The 22,368-nt window shown below is 32.6% G+C and overlaps 1 protein-coding gene across 1 annotated transcript; it reads left to right on the top strand.

The window, feature by feature from the left end:
- Positions 1 to 17,295: 17,295 nt before the first annotated feature.
- Positions 17,296 to 18,150, top strand: LOC139860365 (uncharacterized). The gene is made up of 2 exons (XM_071849130.1): positions 17,296 to 17,494; positions 17,594 to 18,150. Exons 1-2 carry the CDS (start codon positions 17,296 to 17,298, stop codon positions 18,148 to 18,150), a joined length of 756 nt encoding a protein of 251 aa, XP_071705231.1.
- The last annotated feature ends 4,218 nt before the right edge of the window (positions 18,151 to 22,368 follow it).

Here is a 22,368-nt window from a genome sequence, read left to right as displayed (position 1 = left end):
CACTTTTTCAAATGAACTGTTAAGAAGCTAGACTTCAACCTCACCTTCAGCAGGTCCGAGTACATACCTTACCTTGGGATGATATAAAATTTATGTACTCCAAATTTCTAAGTATAAGCCTTCCGCATTGAATTCAACTTCTAATTTTCATTGGAAGGGAATTGGGTATCTTATAATTAGACATTTATGTGGACTTTAAACCCATCCCCACAGCAGACTTGTCAACCAAGTCTCTTGCCAATCCCTTCGTCAAGTGATCAGCTAAATTCTGTTGTGACCTCACGAACACTATAGAAATCACCCCATTCATGATGAGTTCACGAATCATGCTATGTCTGACACCTAAGTGTCTAGACTTTCCATTGTACATCTGGCTATAAGCCTTTGCCAATATCGCAGCACTATCACAATGGATAGACATGGGTGCTATAGGTTTAGGCCATAATGGTATCTCATGGATCAAGTTTCTAAGCCATTCTGCTTCTTTACCAGCAGCAGCTAAAGCAACAAACTCATATTCCATCGTTGAGTTGGTAATACATGTCTGCTTCTTAGAAGCCCATGAAATAGCACCTCCCCCAAGCAAGAACACCCAACCACTCGTTGAAGAATGATCTTCAATATTGGTTATCCAACTCGCATCAGAATATCCTTCTATTACCGAAGGAAACCCATTATAAGATAAACTATAGTCCATAGTTTTCTTCAAGTACTTCAGTACCCGCCTAATTGCTTGCCAGTGATGAGTACTAGGATTACTAGTATATCTACTCAGTTTTTCCACAGCAAAAGCAATATCCGGCCTTGTACAAGTCATGGCGTACATCAAACAGCCAATCACCTGAGAATACTCAAGTTGTGATACAGCTTCACCTTGATTAGGCATAAGCTTCTCACTTGGATCAACAGGGGTACTCACAGGAGTACATTCAAAGCAATTGAACTTTTTCAACACCTTCTCAACATAATGAGATTGACAAATCGAAATTCCTTTGCTTTCACGTTTGATCCTAATGCCAAGGATAACGTCAGCCTCCCCCATATCTTTCATGAAGAATTTTGATGACAAAAATTCTTTTGTTAAATCAACCTGACTTTGGTCAGTCCCAAAGATTAACATGTCATCAACATATAGACAAATTATAACTCTTTTACCAGAATCATCAAATTTGCTATATACACATTTATCTGCTTGGTTTAATTTAAAACCACTAGATAAAACCACTTCATCAAATTTCTGATGCCATTGCTTAGGTGCTTGTTTCAAACCATATAAGGACTTCACAAGTTTGCACACCTTGCCTTCATTACCCGGCATGACAAAGCCATGAGGTTGGTTCATATAAATCTCCTCATCCAATTCACCATTCAAGAATTCTGTCTTCACATCCATCTGGTGAATAACCAGATTGTGAATTGTAGCCAAAGCAATCAACAGTCTAATGGTAGTGATACGTGCCACGGGAGCATAAGTATCAAAATAGTCAATTCCAGACTTTTGTCTAAAGCCTTGAATGACTAACCTTGCCTTGAACTTTTCAATAGTTCTATCTACCTTCATCTTCTTTTTGAAGATCTATTTGCTGTGACAACCCGGAAATTTCCAACCAAATTTAAACTTTAATCTTTATATGTTTCTGACACGATAAGCAATATTTGTTAAGTTAAATTTCAAGAATTTTAAACTATGTTCATACATTCATTCAACCTCGACCAAGTTCCAACGATTCACGAACCATTAAACGAATATGATTATATATGTATATGTGTATATATATTATAACTTGAAACGTAAACAAAATATTAGATTAAATACTTTATATGATTGTATCTGTTTCAAAATGTTTATCGATGGAATTAGAAGATAAGATCAAATGATTGAATTATCAGATATATTAAATTATGATTACAAGTCTCTGTTGAAAGGCCCACGTTGATTTGAGAAATCTATTCATTTTAACAATATTCGGAAAATGGTAAAGTGATTTATAAATATGAACAAATTGTCAATCATTGAGAACTAGACAAAGGATAGTGGAAGATTGAATCTCATAAAGACTCGATTGATCTATTTAGTTTCAAACGTACAAAAACGTTTTCAGTTTAAAAATAACTTTATTATTAAAACGTATATAACTTTTATAAATATCTAGAATTACTTTTGACAACTCATTACTTAACTAGTATGATAAAGATAACGATATTTATATTTTATTTTATTAAATATATATAACGATTTAAATTAATATTATATATATTATACGCGTATTATACGTACATAGTTTTATACTTTTACTATACTTAAACTTTACCTTTACTTTATTTTTACTTTACTTTAACTTTAATAATTCATACTTTAATAATTCACTTTAATAATTCATACTTTAATAATTCACTTTAATAATTCATACTTTAATAATTCACTTTAATAATTCAAAAATCTATTATAAATAGAATTCAATAGGTTTCATTATTTTATAGAAACTTGAAAATAGTTTTCTCTAAACTCTCTCAATCGATTTACATATATATATTTACTCCGTATTATCTCAAGATATTATTAGTATACATAAAATATTACGACGGAGTGCTGTTCGAGTGATTTCGAAGTTGTTTTTTTTTCGAGTGGGATAGGATTAAGGAAATTATGGGTTATAGCTATGGAGGTGATTGAGTATGGTTCATGGGTATGCTCGTGAGGTCAATATAGTGTTTATCATCTCCGTTGCGTTTATGTACCTTTCCTGCAATATTGAATCTCAATATTGATATGTGAGTACTCATAATTTAATTTTTACATACTAATAGTGTATCCCTGACTAGTGCTCGAGTATATAGGATTATGCATGCTTGTACTTTTGATATTGCCATTAGATAGGTTATGTTGATTCCTGAATTAGTTACATATACGATTGAGATAAGGTATAAGATATGCATGTCGTTAGAAAGCTAGCGAAAAATAGTTGAATTTTGGTTTAAGAATCACTTGAATCCAAGTAACGGTTAGAAAGTTATGAAATAAACAAATTGCATAATTAATTTCGTAATTAAAATTGCTGATGATAATTAGTGAACTAATTTTCTGGGTTATAAAAAGTGGTTATTTGGATTCTACTCGTCGAGTAGATGAATTTTCATATAAAGCACGTTTCGTTTCGTTGAACGGTTGTCAAGTTATGGACAAAAGAAGTTTTGCAAATTTTGATGAAATGTCGAAACGGGAACTGAAATTCTCGCTGATCTGCGTTGTTTCATATATAAAAAAAATACCACTGAATTCTTTGCTGTAAGGTCTAACAAACGACTCTGGCCGTTTGTCAATTCGAGTCTCGACGATTTTTCTAAAAATCATCAAAGTTGACGGTTTGGTCACATTTTAAAATTCTAAAAAGAGCTGAAACTTTTTTATTTAAAAATTTCAGTTTTGTATCTGTTGTCATGGTCGGCCTGATATGTGTTTACTCTTGCCAAAAATCATGTTATATCTTTGTGGTAACGAGAATTTGCAGGCTTTGACCGTTTGTCAATACGAGTTTTGAGGAATTTTCTAAAAATCTCCAAAGTAGGCTACTTGGTCACTTTTGTAAATTTATTAAAGCTGAAAAATTAACTTTAAAACGCCGAAAACGCGTTGGTAACTACGAGTTGTCTAGATTTAGTTTACTTCTGTAATATTTATGCTTAATCTTTTTGGTAATGTGTAACTTTTATCTTTGGCCGTTTATCAATCGGAGTTCCGATAATTTTTCTAAAAATAGCTGAAGTGGCCCGTTTAGTCATGTTTGACCGGAAATCATTTTTGTATAAGTTATTATATATTTGCATGCGACCTCATTTTTACCTTGACCTTTGACTTTTGACTTTAACCTTTGACTTTTGACTTTGAACTTTGACTTTTCCTGTTAACTTTTTAGTTAACTTTTTGTGTTGATTTTCTCTAAAAAAAAAAAAAAAAAAAAAAAAAACCTAAAATACTATTTTATGATTATGAAACCATTTGTGTTACGTTGTTTCACACGTCACCTTTTACTAGAATCTTAATTGAGCATGAGTAATATAACATGTTACTATACTGTAGAGTCAGACTCGAGCTATAGGATAGGATTACACTATGACCTGACCTAAATTGCTATACAAATATTGACCAACATATAAATATATATAATTAATATAGGTTCGTGAATCCGAGGCCAACCTTGCACTTGTTCAATGACGTTATATGTATTTTTACTACGAAATACAGTATGGTGAGTTTCATTTGCCTTTTTACCCTTTATATTTTTGGGACTGAGAATACATGCGCTTTTATAAATGTTTGACGAAATAGACACAAGTAATTGAAACTACATTCTATGGTTGAATTATCGAAATCGAATATGCCTCTTTTTATTAAAGTCTGGTAATCTAAGAATTAGGGAACAGACACCCTAATTGACGCGAATCCTAAAGATAGATCTATTGGGCCTAACAAACCCCATCCAAAGTACCGGATGCTTTAGTACTTCGAAATTTATATCATGTCCGAAGGAGGATCCCGGAATGATAGGGGATATTCTTATATACATATTGTTAATGTCGGTTACCAGGTGTTCACCATATGAATGATTATTTTTGTCTCTATGCATGGGACGTATATTTATGAGAACTGGAAATGAAATTCTTGTGGTCTATTAAAATGATGGAAATAAATGATTATGATAAACTAATGAACTCACCAACCTTTTGGTTGACACTTTAAAGCATGTTTATTCTCAGGTGTTAAAGAAATCTTCCGCTGTGCATTTGCTTATTTTAAAGATATTACTTGGAGTCTTTCATAGCATATTTCGAAGAACGTTGCATTCGAGTCATTGAGTTCATCAAAGATTATTATTAAATCAATTTATAGTTGGATAGTGGATATTATGAAATGGTATGCATGCCTGTCAATTTTCGATGTAAAGAAAGATTGTCTTTTAAAAACGAATGCAATGTTTGTAAAATGTATCATATAGAGGTCAAATACCTCGCAATGTAATCAACTATTGTGAATCGTTTATAATGTATATGAACGGGTCCTTTCAGTTGGTATCAGAGCGGTGGTCTTAGCGAACCAGGTCTGCATTAGTGTGTCTAACAGATAAGTCGATAGGATGCATTAGTGAGTCTGGACTTCGACCGTGTCTGCATGTCAATAGTTTTACTTATCATTCTGTGTCAAAAATTAACTACTTATCATCCTCAGGAAATTACCTGCTTATCATTTTTAGTCTAAGACACGTCTTGCTGCATTGATTGCATGAATAGTGTATAGACAAAAATTCATATCTTAGCGTATCTGCTAAATCATATCTTATCGTATCTATTACTGTAAACGTTGCCTGATATATCCCGTAAATTCCTCCGTAATTTACGAAATCTTTTGTTCTATATATATGGATATTCTATGTAATTAGAATACCATCCGATAACCGAAAATCATTTCATATCGAAAAAAAAAAAAAATCCTTATTCAATCGTACGAAATGGAATTCATCATTAATTCAAGTTCCTCGGATTTCGAAATGGAATCCCACTCCAGCTCCGAAAGCAGTGTGACCGGAATAGATCAACCAATCAGTCATCACCTATTCTGGATGAATTGGGGATGGGTTCGTAGCCTCCTCAATCATTGGAGACAAGAAGAAGGTGATCCCTTCCATCCACCACATTGCCCTCTTGATGAAGAACCTGAAGCACTTACCGGCGAACCTGTTCGAAACACCATTTTCTCGCTCATTTCCAGAGTATCTCGTCACGATTATATATTACATCAAATTTTAGATTTTATTTATCCGCTCGTCCGAACCGACAATCACCCCGGTGTAATAGAAGAAGTCAACGAGCTTCGCGCTCGGGTAGTGGCTTTGGAGAATATGGTGCAGAGATTACAAACACCAGCAGCAGCATCAGCAGCATAACCAATAACACCATCATCAACGCCAATAGTACCATTACTTCCCCAACCACAACCACGTCGTAAACCTCAACTTTACACTCTGTCCCACGAGCACCAATGTCATACGCCCTGTAGATACCAAGGAATACCAACAACAATAACCGACGAAGTATTAATTCATAACTTCATTGGAGAAACATTCCGCGCAGATTATGTAATCTCTAAAGTCTTAGAGATTATCTAATCTAGCCCTAACCATAAATCAGTTAAGCGAACCAAAATGATAGAAGGAAGAGTAGAAACCCTAACAAAAATGGTGTGTGATTAACAAGCTAAAATTGTTTTACCAACAGCATCAACAGTACCGTCAGCGTTACCAGCATCATCAGTACAGTCAACATCAGATTCAACAACACCTATAACATCACAAACTCCGTCAGCTCAAGAATCACTATGGACATCATTACGAATCAATAACCTGTATATTGTATCAACGAGTTATGAAGAATTAACTCATTCCCTTTGAAGAAATTATATGTATATTTTATATATTTTGAAATAAAAATAAATCTTTCCGTGCTAAGCTATTGTGTGTGAATCTTAACTACTCGGTTAATTCATATTACAAATATGCAATAATGTACGTCCTTCGGCCGTAACTTAACCAGCGTTAACTACAATCTCTGTCGCAATTCAACAAATTCCAATTCATAATAAATCAAGTATATATTTGATTTTACACTTTCATCATCGATGTACCCGGAACTTTTCAGATAACATCATTCGTACTTTGCGAAATTCACAAGAATTCCACGAACCGAACATCATACATCAACAAATAACGAAGTATTGATTCATAATTTCAATGTCATTAAAGAAATACTGCGTAAAAGTTATGTACTTTTTAAAGCCTTTAGGGATTATTCAATTCTAGTTTCAACCGTAAATCAAATGAATTTAATTTAACATTAACTCATTAAATCTATGTTACATCTGAAGAAAATATACATATATATATTTTCATAAAGACTGTAATAAAATTCTTTTGTACAAAATATTAATTGTGAAATTTTTTTTAACGGGTAGGTAATACCCGAGATATATATAAATTCACAATTAATATATTACATTCTTCGAATCTGATTCAGCAAATCATCCATTATACTCCCTACTTTCACAACAATATACATTCTTTTATAGAAATAAAAACAACCATACTCATTCAAAATTTAATTACATATTCTGATTTTGAAATCTCAAAATTCAACTTGAGATATGACCAAAATCATCACTCTTAGATCCTTACATCTTTCACAAGCTATATTTTGACTTCAAAACTGTGTTAGAACATCAAATGTATGTTAACGATTACAATCTGTGTTCAAACCCTTCGAAAATTTCCGAAGACACTTCGAATGATGAGCAATCGAGATGATGATCCAACCACATGTTACCCACAGTTATGTACCCGAAAAAACTCTTGAAACCAAAGTAAAAGTTTAAACAACGTATCCGCGTCAGATTCTTTAGCATTTATTAGCAAAAATAACTTTGCGACTCCTATTCAAAGTAGCCAGTTTTGTCACAGCTCCAGCAAGTCAAATTCGACTTTTCAGTCAGACTAACCTTATTATAACCTTGAGATATACACCATCGTTACCAGGGAACCTTTTACATTCCACCACTTTATTAACAGATGTATCAACAACTTCATTACCCTTTGACTTTAGCCTCTCCAAAAAGTCATTATAATTATTCATTGAAACCCCATCATTTACTCATTCGCATCTTGTAATGAGAATTTCCATACGAATCATTGGGAATTAGCAACCAGTATTTTGAAATCTCGCAGCATGTCTACGCCAACAGTTATATGTGTATATATAACGTCTATCTTCTGGATTTAATTTGAATGTGAAGATTCTGAAAAACACTTCGAACTACGAATTGGTTCTCCGAAAATGGAAAAATACTGATGAAGCAGCAAAAAAAACTATAAACGACCTTAACAGTAAAAGTTTGATGATAATGAATAGGTGTGCTGGCAAAGCGCAGAAAAAGAGAAGTCTTGGAACTGGAAAACGGATTGAGCAAAGTAGGAAGGAGGCTGTGGACAAATTACAAAGACTGAACCTGACTTCAAAGGATCCAAATAATTCAGTATCTGCTGAAGTCATTAACGAATACCTTGCTCCTGACTCTAAACCCCTGCGGACAATATTCTTCATCATCCTCTGATATTAGGAATTCTAAAATATCATCATATCTTTCATTATAAATATCCCCCATATTTCTGACGATATTTTCTTAATTTTTCTTATTTGAAATCATTTACCTCTTCGCGCTATCTGTATTACATCATAAAAGAAACTATTTTAGTTTCTAAATTCTGAAACATTCAAGTTTAAAATAGGAATATTTTGAAGTAGTGTTGGGAACTGAAGCATGAATTAGTATAATATAATGACACTTGATCAATGTGATTATATTACAGTAAGTCATGCTGAGTTTCTAAATGGAACGTGATGATTCACAGATCATAACATCATCATGTGCCATGTTATACGACTCTTGTATTCTATTTAACCTCTAAAATATCAAGAAAATATTTCTTGATGATTCGGCTTTTTCCAAGGTATTTTAGTAATTTGACAAGTCAAGATCGTGCCATCACAATTTCCTTCCTAGAACATTAACAATGTTCATTTTGAAATTCATATCTGTGAATTCTGGACCATTACAAGCGGTGCTTAATCGCAAGAAGAAGAAACGAAAGGACAAAACTCCGAAATAGAAATTGGGGTATAAATTGCAGCAAATAAAAGAGAGCATTAACTGTGAATGATAATGATTATAGAAGACAGAAGCAGAGACTTTGAAATATAAGGGAACATATAAAGCCCAACGACAAACCAGAAATTATAAACCATATATATCGATACATATAGCAATATAAAGACACGGGAGAACTAGGAACACTATAACCCAAGAGTATAGTAGAAGTAAATAGATTCTTCCAGCGGTAGATAAAAAAAAGAAGAATGACCGATATGAAAGTTAGAAGTATATCGAGAATCAGAACTGGATGGAGCATATTGATGAATACTTTAAAATATGAGTTGAGGGGGAAAGAATAGAAGGTGATGAAACATGACTAGGAACTTAGAAATCAACAGATTTAACTCACACAATGGTAGAATAAGTGAATCAAACCCTCTAGTGAATAGGTTAAGTTTTTTTTTGATTAATTTAGTCAAACCACAACTAAATCAAGTGTGATTAGATCAACACCTAGAGCTATTATTCACCACCTGGGTGATTTAGACTGAGAGAGAATCGAAGGAGCTCACTAGATCTGAGTGTGTGTAACAAATGAGAGGCTTAACCTAAAATGAAGAACATAAGACTTTATATACCCCTGCTGTTGATACACCCATACGATTCATTCATCACACGTACGAGTTGGCTTCATCAACCGTACGGGTGATCACTCACTCGTGTCTTATCATTTATGTTGTAATTGTGACTTAGCTCAGCATCAACCATGCGTATGAGCCTGTCAGCTATACTAGTGAGGCTTCACTCGTACGTCTGACTAAGTCTAACATAGTCAAACATCTAAATCTCGTTCCTGCAGTTCCTGTAACCACATACAAACACGGATAGGATAATAACGAGCAATCATGGTGGCCTGTAAACTGTTGTACCTGCAATAGACGCGGGTAGAAGTCTAGGGACTTGCATAAAATGCATCAACAGATGGTGTGAGTTGTAAGGAAACGAAGGAGGTGAATTTATAAGAAAATCTCCGACAGAACAATTAAAATGGATGATCGCATTTAAAGCGGATCCTAATTCCCTTGATTACCGGAGAGTCAAATCTTATTAAGAAGATTTTCTTCAAATCCCTTAAAATCTGGGAATCAATCATATCTACGTCAAATGATAAGATGAATCCACACTTACTCATTTCACTCTTCTATGTTAGCTTCATTCGTACTCTTCATATAAATGGATTGTTTATCCAAATTAATGATAAAACTCTAATTTTCAGCCCGTGTGCATCATGAAAACATACTTATTATCATTCACGACCTTTCCACTCAAATTTCGGGACGAAATTTCTTTAACGGGTAGGTACTGTGACAACCCGGAAATTTCCAACCAAATTTAAACTTTAATCTTTATATGTTTCTGACACGATAAACAATATTTGTTAAGTTAAATTTCAAGAATTTTAAACTATGTTCATACATTCATTCAACCTCGACCAAGTTCCAACGATTCACGAACCATTAAACGAATATGATTATATATGTATATGTGTATATATATTATAACTTGAAACGTAAACAAAATATTAGATTAAATACTTTATATGATTGTATCTGTTTCAAAATGTTTATCGATGGAATTAGAAGATAAGATCAAATGATTGAATTATCAGATATATTAAATTATGATTACAAGTCTCTGTTGAAAGGCCCACGTTGATTTGAGAAATCTATTCATTTTAACAATATTCGGAAAATGGTAAAGTGATTTATAAATATGAACAAATTGTCAATCATTGAGAACTAGACAAAGGATAGTGGAAGATTGAATCTCATAAAGACTCGATTGATCTATTTAGTTTCAAACGTACAAAAACGTTTTCAGTTTAAAAATAACTTTATTATTAAAACGTATATAACTTTTATAAATATCTAGAATCACTTTTGACAACTCATTACTTAACTAGTATGATAAAGATAACGATATTTATATTTTATTTTATTAAATATATATAACGATTTAAATTAATATTATATATATTATACGCGTATTATACGTACATAGTTTTATACTTTTACTATACTTAAACTTTACCTTTACTTTATTTTTACTTTACTTTAACTTTAATAATTCATACTTTAATAATTCACTTTAATAATTCATACTTTAATAATTCACTTTAATAATTCATACTTTAATAATTCACTTTAATAATTCATACTATAATAATTCACTTTAATAATTCATACTTTAATAATTCACTTTAATAATTCAAAAATCTATTATAAATAGAATTCAATAGGTTTCATTATTTCATAGAAACTTGAAAATAGTTTTCTCTAAACTCTCTCAATCGATTTACATATATATATTTACTCCGTATTATCTCAAGATATTATTAGTATACATAAAATATTACGACGAAGTGCTGTCCGAGTGATTTCGAAGTTGTTTTTTTTTCAAGTGGGATAGGATTAAGGAAATTATGGGTTATAGCTATGGAGGTGATTGAGTATGGTTCATGGGTATGCTCGTGAGGTCAATATAGTGTTTATCATCTCCGTTGCGTTTATGTACCTTTCCTGCAATATTGAATCTCAATATTGATATGTGAGTACTCATAATTTAATTTTTACATACTAATAGTGTATCCCTGACTAGTGCTCGAGTATATAGGATTATGCATGCTTGTACTTTTGATATTGCCATTAGATAGGTTATGTTGATTCCTGAATTAGTTACATATACGATTGAGATAAGGTATAAGATATGCATGTCGTTAGAAAGCTAGCGAAAAATAGTTGAATTTTGGTTTAAGAATCACTTGAATCCAAGTAACGGTTAGAAAGTTATGAAATAAACAAATTGCATAATTAATTTCGTAATTAAAATTGCTGATGATAATTAGTGAACTAATTTTCTGGGTTATAAAAAGTGGTTATTTGGATTCTACTCGTCGAGTAGATGAATTTTCATATAAAGCACGTCTCGTTTCGTTGAACGGTTGTCAAGTTATGGACAAAAGAAGTTTTGCAAATTTTGATGAAATGTTGAAACGGGAACTGAAATTCTCGCTGATCTGCGTTGTTTCATATATAAAAAAAAATACCACTGAATTCTTTGCTGTAAGGTCTAACAAACGACTCTGGCCGTTTGTCAATTCGAGTCTCGACGATTTTTCTAAAAATCATCAAAGTTGACGGTTTGGTCACATTTTAAAATTCTAAAAAGAGCTGAAACTTTTTTATTTAAAAATTTCAGTTTTGTATCTGTTGTCATGGTCGGCCTGATATGTGTTTACTCTTGCCAAAAATCATGTTATATCTTTGTGGTAACGAGAATTTGCAGGCTTTGACCGTTTGTCAATACGAGTTTTGAGGAATTTTCTAAAAATCTCCAAAGTAGGCTACTCGGTCACTTTTGTAAATTTATTAAAGCTGAAAAATTAACTTTAAAACGCCGAAAACGCGTTGGTAACTACGAGTTGTCTAGGTTTAGTTTACTTCTGTAATATTTATGCTTAATCTTTTTGGTAATGTGTAACTTTTATCTTTGGCCGTTTATCAATCGGAGTTCCGATAATTTTTCTAAAAATAGCTGAAGTGGCCCGTTTAGTCATGTTTGACCGGAAATCATTTTTGTATAAGTTATTATATATTTGCATGCGACCTCATTTTTACCTTGACCTTTGACTTTTGACTTTAACCTTTGACTTTTGACTTTGAACTTTGACTTTTCCTGTTAACTTTTTAGTTAACTTTTTGTGTTGATTTTCTCTAAAAAAAAAAAAAAAAAAAAAAAAACCTAAAATACTATTTTATGATTATGAAACCATTTGTGTTACGTTGTTTCACACGTCACCTTTTACTAGAATCTTAATTGAGCATGAGTAATATAACATGTTACTATACTGTAGAGTCAGACTCGAGCTATAGGATAGGATTACACTATGACCTGACCTAAATTGCTATACAAATATTGACCAACATATAAATATATATAATTAATATAGGTTCGTGAATCCGAGGCCAACCTTGCACTTGTTCAATGACGTTATATGTATTTTTACTACGAAATACAGTATGGTGAGTTTCATTTGCCTTTTTACCCTTTATATTTTTGGGACTGAGAATACATGCGCTTTTATAAATGTTTGACGAAATAGACACAAGTAATTGAAACTACATTCTATGGTTGAATTATCGAAATCGAATATGCCTCTTTTTATTAAAGTCTGGTAATCTAAGAATTAGGGAACAGACACCCTAATTGACGCGAATCCTAAAGATAGATCTATTGGGCCTAACAAACCCCATCCAAAGTACCGGATGCTTTAGTACTTCGAAATTTATATCATGTCCGAAGGAGGATCCCGGAATGATAGGGGATATTCTTATATACATATTGTTAATGTCGGTTACCAGGTGTTCACCATATGAATGATTATTTTTGTCTCTATGCATGGGACGTATATTTATGAGAACTGGAAATGAAATTCTTGTGGTCTATTAAAATGATGGAAATAAATGATTATGATAAACTAATGAACTCACCAACCTTTTGGTTGACACTTTAAAGCATGTTTATTCTCAGGTGTTAAAGAAATCTTCCGCTGTGCATTTGCTTATTTTAAAGATATTACTTGGAGTCTTTCATAGCATATTTCGAAGAACGTTGCATTCGAGTCATTGAGTTCATCAAAGATTATTATTAAATCAATTTATAGTTGGATAGTGGATATTATGAAATGGTATGCATGCCTGTCAATTTTCGATGTAAAGAAAGATTGTCTTTTAAAAATGAATGCAATGTTTGTAAAATGTATCATATAGAGGTCAAATACCTCGCAATGTAATCAACTATTGTGAATCGTTTATAATGTATATGAACGGGTCCTTTCATTTGCAACCCAAAGATTTACAACCAGGAGGTAGATCAGCTAACACCCAAGTGTTATTGCCCATGATAGAATTCATCTCATCATTAATTGCCTCTTTCCAGAATGCAACATCCTGAGACCTCATTGCTTCATCATATGTTTTAGGATCATCATCAACATTGAAACAATACGAATATTGGGTAGAAACATCATCCCTAGAACCTTCAATTAAGTATAACTGAAAATCAGGTCCAAATGATTTAGGTTTCCCTTTTCTTTTGCTTTTTCGAATCTCAAGTGACTGATCAACAGCCTTTTCAGAGACTTCATCATTACAATCCTTATTGATTCTATTGTTACTTGGAATCATATCCTTTGGTCTAGGTATAGATGAAAATCGATTTTCATCAAAGATTGCATCCCTTGATTCAATCACAGAATTAATTGAGACAAACTCATTAGGCTCTATAACATAGAACCTATACGCCTTGGAATGTTCAACATATCCAATAAATATGCAATCTATACCTCTTTCACCCAAACTTTTCTTCTTGGGATCAGGCAGTCTTACAACAGCCCTACAACCCCATACCCGAAGATAGTTCAAGTTAGGTTTTCTTTTATTCCAAAGTTCATAAGGTGTAATCTTGTTCCTTTTGTTAGGAACTCTATTAAGCAAATAACAAGCTGTTAATATAGCTTCTCCCCAAAATCCCTTACTTAAACCCGAATAGGATAACATGGAATTAACCATCTCTTTGAGGACCCTATTCTTCCTCTCAGATATACCATTTTGTTGTGGAGTATAAGGAGCTGTGGTCTCATGGATAATACCAACGGATTAGAAATACAATTGGTCAATGTATTCACCTCCCCTATCCGTTATAAGTCTTTTAATCAATGCCTTTTGTTGTAATTCTACTTCAGTTTTAAATATTTTAAATTTATCTAATGCTTCATTCTTAGTATGTAACTAATAAACATAGCAAAACCTAGAAGCATCATCAATAAAAGTCACAAAATATTTCTTGTTCCCTAAAGTAGGAGTTGCATGCAAATCACATAAATTACTATGTATTAATTCCAAAATCTCAGTATCACGATGTATATTTTGAAAAGGTTTCTTAGTGATCTTTGTCAACATACACATTTTACACTTTTCCATTGTTCATATCAAAGGCTGGTATTAATCCATCTTTAGACATATCTTGCATTCTTTTAAAGTGTACATGTCCTAGTCTAGCATGCCAAAGAATAGAATTATTTATGCTAGTAGTAGACATACAAGCAATGTCAACACTTACATGTTCAATGTTTAGTCTAAACATTCCATTACTCAAATAACCAAATTCAACAAATAAACCATTTTAGATAGAACAAACTTGTCAGATTCAATAACTTGCTTGTAACCACAATTATTCAACATACTACTTGAAACCAAATTTTTCCTAATTTGTGGTACATGCAAAACATTAAACAAAGAAACAATCTTTCTAGAACTAAAACTTAAATCCAGATGACCACGTCCATGAATAGAAGCTATTGACTCATTTCTCATATGAAGAATTGATCCATCAGTCACCGACTCGTAAGTCTTGAACCAACATCTATCCTTACATACATGAATAGTAGCTCCAGAGTCAACCCACCACGCAACATCATCATCCTGCACAAAACAAATCTCAGATATATACGAAACATAATAATTCTCAATTGAATTATTAAATATATTCTGACCTTTCGGGGCTTGGTTGTTCGAACCATTGCCAGAAACCATTTGTGCTAGATCCCTTAGCATTGTTAGTGCCAAAAATAACCTTGCAATCCCTCTTCAAGTGTCCAGATTTACCACACTTCCAACAAGTCAATTTAGACTTCTTATTATGATCAACTTTGTTATTACCTTGATGTTTACGTTTTTCCTTTTTGTCATTATTACTAGTGAACTTTTTATGTTCCACCATATTGACAACAGACGTACCAGCAACTTCGTTACTCTTTGGCTTGTCATTATCCTGCAACCTGAGGGATTCCTCAATACGCAGATGACTACCCAACTCAACAAGAGTTAACTCCTCCTTCTTATGTTTCAAAAAATGTTTAAATTCTTTCCAAGATGGAGGTAGTTTATCAATTATGCTTGAGACTTGAATAGACTCATCCATGTTCATCTTATGTTGTGTGAATTGACCAAGTATACGAATGAGCTCATTGTATTGTTCCAAGACCGGTCTAGAATCGACCATCTTGTAATTATTAAAATTACTCATAAGGAACTTTTTACTAGAAGCATCCTCAGACATATACTTGGTTTCTAAACAGTCCCATAGTTCTTTAGCAGATTCAACATTTAGGTAAATATCAAAAAGGGAATCTGCCATACCATTGAGGATTAAACCTCTAGCAATGTAGTCATCGTTCTCCCACTTGAACCTTTTCCGAATTTGTTCAACAGTGGCATCATCACCATGATCTTCAGGAATTGGTGTGCTGAGTACGTACACCACACTCATGCTGCTCAGAAAGAAGTGCATCTTCTTTTGCCATCTCCTAAAATCAATTCCCTCAAACTTATCAAGTTTAGAGAAATTCACCGTCATGTGTTTCATCGTAGCCGCCATCGATTATAACAGATAATTACTTTCGATTGTTGGAGGTTTTATTGAATTTTTGTGTAGGGTAAAATAATCGATAGCCGGATAAATCACTGAATCGTGGTATCACTTTCCGAAAGTAATTATTCGACCCTTATTGCCTGGGTTACACGAATATCACTTTGGGATAAGACAGAGATTAGTTCTTGTTATTGGCAGTAAACAAGAACTCTTTTGCATAAGAGTATTAAGGTGTTTTTGTATCTATTTTTTCTCATGAATGATAGTCCTTATTTATAGGCACCCAAAAACAAGTATTATTCCACGATGAAGATGTTTCACTAACTAATTTCCTTTTCAAATCTAAAACAAATCTTTTTCATAAAGTTGTTTGTTTTATTTCCAACAACCAAATCTAGGAAATCGATTTTCATAAAGTTGTTTGTTTTATTTCCAACAACCAAATCTAGGAAATCGATTAAATCCTTTTCATAAAGTTGTTTGTTTTATTTCCACGATGGAGATGTTTCACCTAGTGCAGGAATAATACTTCCGTAATCACTCAAATTTGTGATAATGGAAAACCACTTTCGGGTCCGGGTAATCTATCACTTAATGGGTGTACACTCCGTACCTCCTAACCCATTTACAAGTGTAGATTAAATCCCTCAATTACACTAAATTTTCAACAGTTAATCGTTTAGAGCATTGCGAATTTACAGACCATTACTCTGAGACTTTGGATTCATAAACAAAATAGATGTAAATGGGATAAACTAATAAAGTTTTTTTTTTATAAATCCGAGACACGGAAAACTATATCACAGTATTTTTATTTATGTTTAAAAGTAGATAATTAATTTAAAATATATTTAAAATAAATAGTGGACAATAAAATTAAAACGGATAGAGTATTGGAAAACAAATATCTAAGTAGAAAAAATATTTGCATTAAAGTTAAATAAAAAAAAATTAAAAGATAAAATAAAACATTTATTTTGAAACTGATGAAATATTTTATTTTTATTAGCATCATGTATTGGGATCGAGGAGTTCGGCACGAATCTTGGCCTCAAATGGTCCAAGATTCATATGTAAGTCTGCTGTCCCTTTCGTTTTTTATGTTTTTAATGAAGATTATATCTTTGAATATTCGTGGTTTTGGAAGTGGGAAACGTAGTAAATTCGGGGATATGCGTAAATTTTGTATTGCTGAGAGACCTTCTATCCTAGCACTACAAGAAACGAAAAGCATAATTCGAGATGAGAATTGGTTTCTATCTCTGTGGGGTTCGGATGATTGTGGGTACTCCCAAAAGGCTGTCATAGGTAAATCAGGGGGGGGGGGGGGGCAACTGTTATTTTGGGATTCTTCGATTTTTGATGTTAACAGTGAATTGATTGATGATTTTTTTATTTCTATCCGAGGTGTATGGAAAAGCTCAGGTAAAGAATCCATCATCGTCAACGTGTATGGGCCTCACGATGACATCAACAAACAAAAATTGTGGGATGCACTAGACAAGCTTTTGCTAATCAACGGTGTTTCTTGTGTAATATGCGGAGATTTTAATGAAGTTCGTGACCCTTCCGAAAGACTTAATTGTGACTTCATTCCAAATAGAGCTAGGCTTTTCAATGAGTTCATTGCTAGGAACCGTCTTGTTGATCTTCCGTTATGTGGTCGACTGTTTACCCGCGTTAGTGATGATGGATCTAAGATGAGCAAGTTGGATAGGTTTCTTGTGTCGGATGAGTTCCTATCTTTGTGGTCAGACTTAAAAGTAACAGCTTGCGATAGAAAATTCTCGAACCACTGTCCGATTGCCCTCTCTAACGATGATACGGATTTTGGGCCAAAACCGTTCAAAATCTTTGATGAATGGTTTAATGTTGAAGGGATTGATAGTTTGATTGCTCGGTCGTGGGAAGAGCCTATGGACAGAAATCGAAAGGATTGTGTGTTTCGTAATAAATTAAAATGACTTAAATTGGCCCTTAAGGAATGGAGTAAGTCGAATTTTGGTAACCTGGATGCCGAAATCAGTCAACTAAAAAAAGATTGTATGGACCTTGAATTAAAGGCTGAGTCAGGTTCATTATCTAGCGAAGAGCATGCCTCCTGGCTTGAGTTAAGAAAAAAATGGCTCGATAAAGATAGGATCAAGTCTAATATGTTGAAACAAAAGTCGAGGGTGAAATGGGCTCTTGAGGGGGACGAGAACTCTAAGTATTTTCATAATTCTTTGAGACGGAAATACAATAAAAACAATATTCGCGGTGTATTTGTAAACGGTAATTGGTGCGATGATCCTAAGACAATCAAAGATGCGGCTACCGATTACTTCAGCAAAATTTTCACAGAACCTGATTTGGTCAGACCTTCAATGGAGGAGTTGTCTTACAGGTCGATTTCGGTTGGTGATGCAGAGGCTCTTTAACAGTAGTTTTCGGTTGATGAGATTTGGGATTCGGTTAAGGGGTGCGGGAGTACAAAAGCCCCGGGCCCCGACGGTTTCAACTTGGGCTTCTTCAAGAAATTTTGGCATATCATCAAAGATGATCTAATTGATGCAGTAAGGTGGTTTTGGGCTAATGGGGAATTCTCTAAAGGGTGCAATGCATCTTTTGTTTCGTTAATCCCCAAGAAATCAAACCCACTTGGTTTCGGTGACTATCGTCCTATTAGTCTCATCGGATGTTACTATAAAATTGTCGCGAAGATTCTTTCCAACAGATTAAGAAAGGTGGTTCCTAATTTGATTGGTAACGAACAAAGTGCTTTTCTTAGAAATCGATTCAATCTTGATGGTGTTCTAGTAGCAAACGAAATCGTTGATGATCTTAAAAGGAACAAGAAACGTGGAGCTATTTTCAAGGTACACTTCGAGAAAGCCTTCGACTCTCTTAATTGGAACTATCTCCTTGACGTTATGAGATGTATGGGTTTTGGTATTAAATGGTGTGGTTGGATTCTCGCATGCTTAAAGTCAGCTTCCATTTCTGTTCTTATCAATGGATCACCTTCAAACGAGTTCATGTTGTCTAGAGGTGTGAGGCAAGGCTACCCGCTCTCACCCTTTCTTTTTATTATTGCGGTTGAGGGTTTCAATATTCTTTCTAAAGTGGCGGTCGAGAAAAATATGTTCAAAGGGGTCAAGGTGGGGAGAGATAGTGTTATTATTTCCAACCTACAATATGCCGATGATACCATTTTTTTCGGGGAGTGGAGTAAACGCAACTTAAGGAATCTCATGTATCTCCTAGAGTGTTTCGAGAGAGCTTCAGGGCTAAAGGTCAATTACAATAAAAGTTAATTATTTGGTGTTGGTGTCCCGAAATCCGAAGTGGATGAATTGGTGTGACAACCCGGAAATTTCCGATAAAATTTAAACTTAATATTTATATGTTAACACTATTCTGACATGATAATCAATGAATTTTGACAAGTTTTAAAACTTTTGAAATGAGTTTTATACCAACAATTGACCATCCATTTGTCCGACGATTCACGAACGTCATAACTTGTTTAATTGTTTAATTGTGTATATATATGGATATATATATATATATATATATATATATATATATATATATATATATATATATATATATATATATATATATGACTTGAAAATATGATAAATAAGTATCTCATTAAGTATATTAACAATGGGTTATATACATAAAATTAGACTACTAACTTAAGGGTTTCGAAACGATATATATGTAACGTTTAACGACTTAATAACTCTGAAGTTAAAATGAATACATATGTATTGTATTAAGAAGTATTAATACATGTTTAAAAGTATTGAATACATATATTAACATACTTATACTCAACAAAGATAGCTATACTCATTTTCCCATTCGATTTCATCAAGAATTCTACTCGTATTTATACGGTATTTATACGTGTATTATACGCAGCTTCTATACGTACTTTCTATTGGTATATACCAATAAAAATATGCAATTATTTGTGTAATATGTCATCCATGACATAATCAATTTAATATGTCATGCATGACTTAATACATTTTAACTTATACTAGATATTTTTCACAAAACAACAAAAATCAACTTATATATAATATATTACATACTTACACACTTTAAACTATATTTTTTCATTCTTCTTCCTCCCTCCTTCATAAACCACGACCAAAATCACTAAAGTCTTCATTCCTTTGATCAAAATCTAATCTATAATCATCTTATAAGAATCATTCAAGTACATCTTCAATAATTGATTGATCATAAAATCGTTTGCATATTTGGATTCCTCTCATCGTGCTCTATGTAGTGCCCCGACTAAATCCATATGGACGAGAACATTACATATGATTACATCGCGAGGTACTTGACCTCTATATGATACATTTTATAAACATTGCATTCGTTTTTAAAAGAAAAACTTTCATTTCATCGAAAGTTGACAGGTATGCATACAATTTCATAATATCCCAACTATAAATGACCTATTCTGTCATTTACTTAGTAATAATCTCTAATGAACTCCAACGACTTGAATGCAACGTCTTTTGAAATATGTCATGAATGACTCCAAGTAATATCTTTAAAATGAGCTAATGCACAGCGGAAGATTTCTTTCAAACCTGAGAATAAACATGCTATAAAGTGTCAACCAAAAGGTTGGTGAGTTCATTAGTTTAACATAAATAATCATTTCATAATTTTAATAGACCACAAGATTTCATATTTCCATTTCTCATAAACATACATCCCATGCATAGAGATAAACATATCATTCATATGGATTGAACACCTGGTAACCGACATTCACAATATGCATATAAGAATATCCCCATCATTCCGGGATCCTCCTTCGGACATGATATAAATTTTGAAGTACTAAAGCATCCGGTACTTTGGATGGGGTTTGTTGGGCCCGATAGATCTATCTTTAGAGTTCGCGTCAATTAGGGTGTCTGTTCCCTAATTCTTAGATTACCAGACTATATAAAAAGGGGCATATTCGATTTCGATAATTCAACCATATAATGTAGTTTTGATTACTTGTGTCTATTTTGTAAAACATTTATAAAAATTGCGCATGTATTCTCAGCCCAAAAATGTAATGAGTAAAAGGGAGCAAATGAAACTCACGCATATAATTATTGTAAAATAGTTACTAAAGCATTTGCATGTATTCTCAGCCCCAAAAATGTAAAGAGTAAAAGGAGATCAATGAAACTCACGCATATAATTATTGTAAAACAGTTACTAAAGCATTTGCATGTATTCTCAGCCCCAAAAATGTAAAGAGTAAAAGGGGATCAATGAAACTCACCTAATGTATTTTGTAGTAAAAATACATAGAACGACATTGAACAATTATAGGATTGTCCTCGGATTCACGAACCTATAACATTTATATATATTAACACGTATAATAAACATATAAGGGTATTCAACTCAGTTTATATATATATATATATATATATATATATATATATATATATATATATATACATATATATATATATATATAAATTTTAAAATATAATTCTTATTTAAAACATTAATGTATTTATTATTTCAAATTTTGTATATATCTATACATGTTATTTTTATATTAAAATAGAGTTTAGGTATACTTATGATATATATATATATATATATATAATAACTATATATATTTTTTTTTATAGATATCTTTTATTTGTTGAAATAATAATTATGATAATACTAAATAATGATAGTAATTCTAATAGTTAAATTTCATAATGATATATAATAATAATAATAACAATAATAATAATAGTAATAATAATAATAATAATAATAACATTTCATTATATTAATGTTAGTATTTAAATTTAATAATAATAATAATGGAAATGGGAAAAATGTATACCCTCCTAAAAAGAAATGTTTCATATGGGACTCGAACCCAAGACCTCTCGCTCACCCAACCCTCACTTAACCATCCCTCCATTCGATCCTTTCTGATTAAAACCTAACCCATTAATACATACCCAGTATCCATAGCCGTCTGATTCATATTCTATATTTAAAAAAAAATTGCTACAACCGAGGTTCGATCCTATGACCTCTTGGCTATCCCAAACACCTTAGACCATGGATCTGTCACTGTTTTTTTTAAATTAACTTTGTAACTTAAATACTTTTAAGCATTCAATTTTTATTTGAAATAAATATGAATAAATATAAAT

The sequence above is a fragment of the Rutidosis leptorrhynchoides genome, chromosome 7, assembly GCF_046630445.1.
Source record: "Rutidosis leptorrhynchoides isolate AG116_Rl617_1_P2 chromosome 7, CSIRO_AGI_Rlap_v1, whole genome shotgun sequence".
In the NCBI taxonomy this organism is placed as follows: Eukaryota; Viridiplantae; Streptophyta; class Magnoliopsida; order Asterales; family Asteraceae; genus Rutidosis; species Rutidosis leptorrhynchoides.
Note: the sequence above shows the minus strand (reverse complement) of the source record. Positions and strands in the feature narration are given on the sequence as shown.

What these genes read in the sequence shown, in the direction of transcription:
- LOC139860365 (XM_071849130.1), top strand. Translation starts at nt 17,296, where the DNA reads ATGAAGATTATATCTTTGAATATTCGTGGTTTTGGAAGTGGGAAACGT. An exon ending in CTCCCAAAAGGCTGTCATAG is followed by an intron (nt 17,495 to 17,593) that starts GTAAATCAGGGG and finishes TTTCTATCCGAG; the next exon opens with GTGTATGGAAAAGCTCAGGT.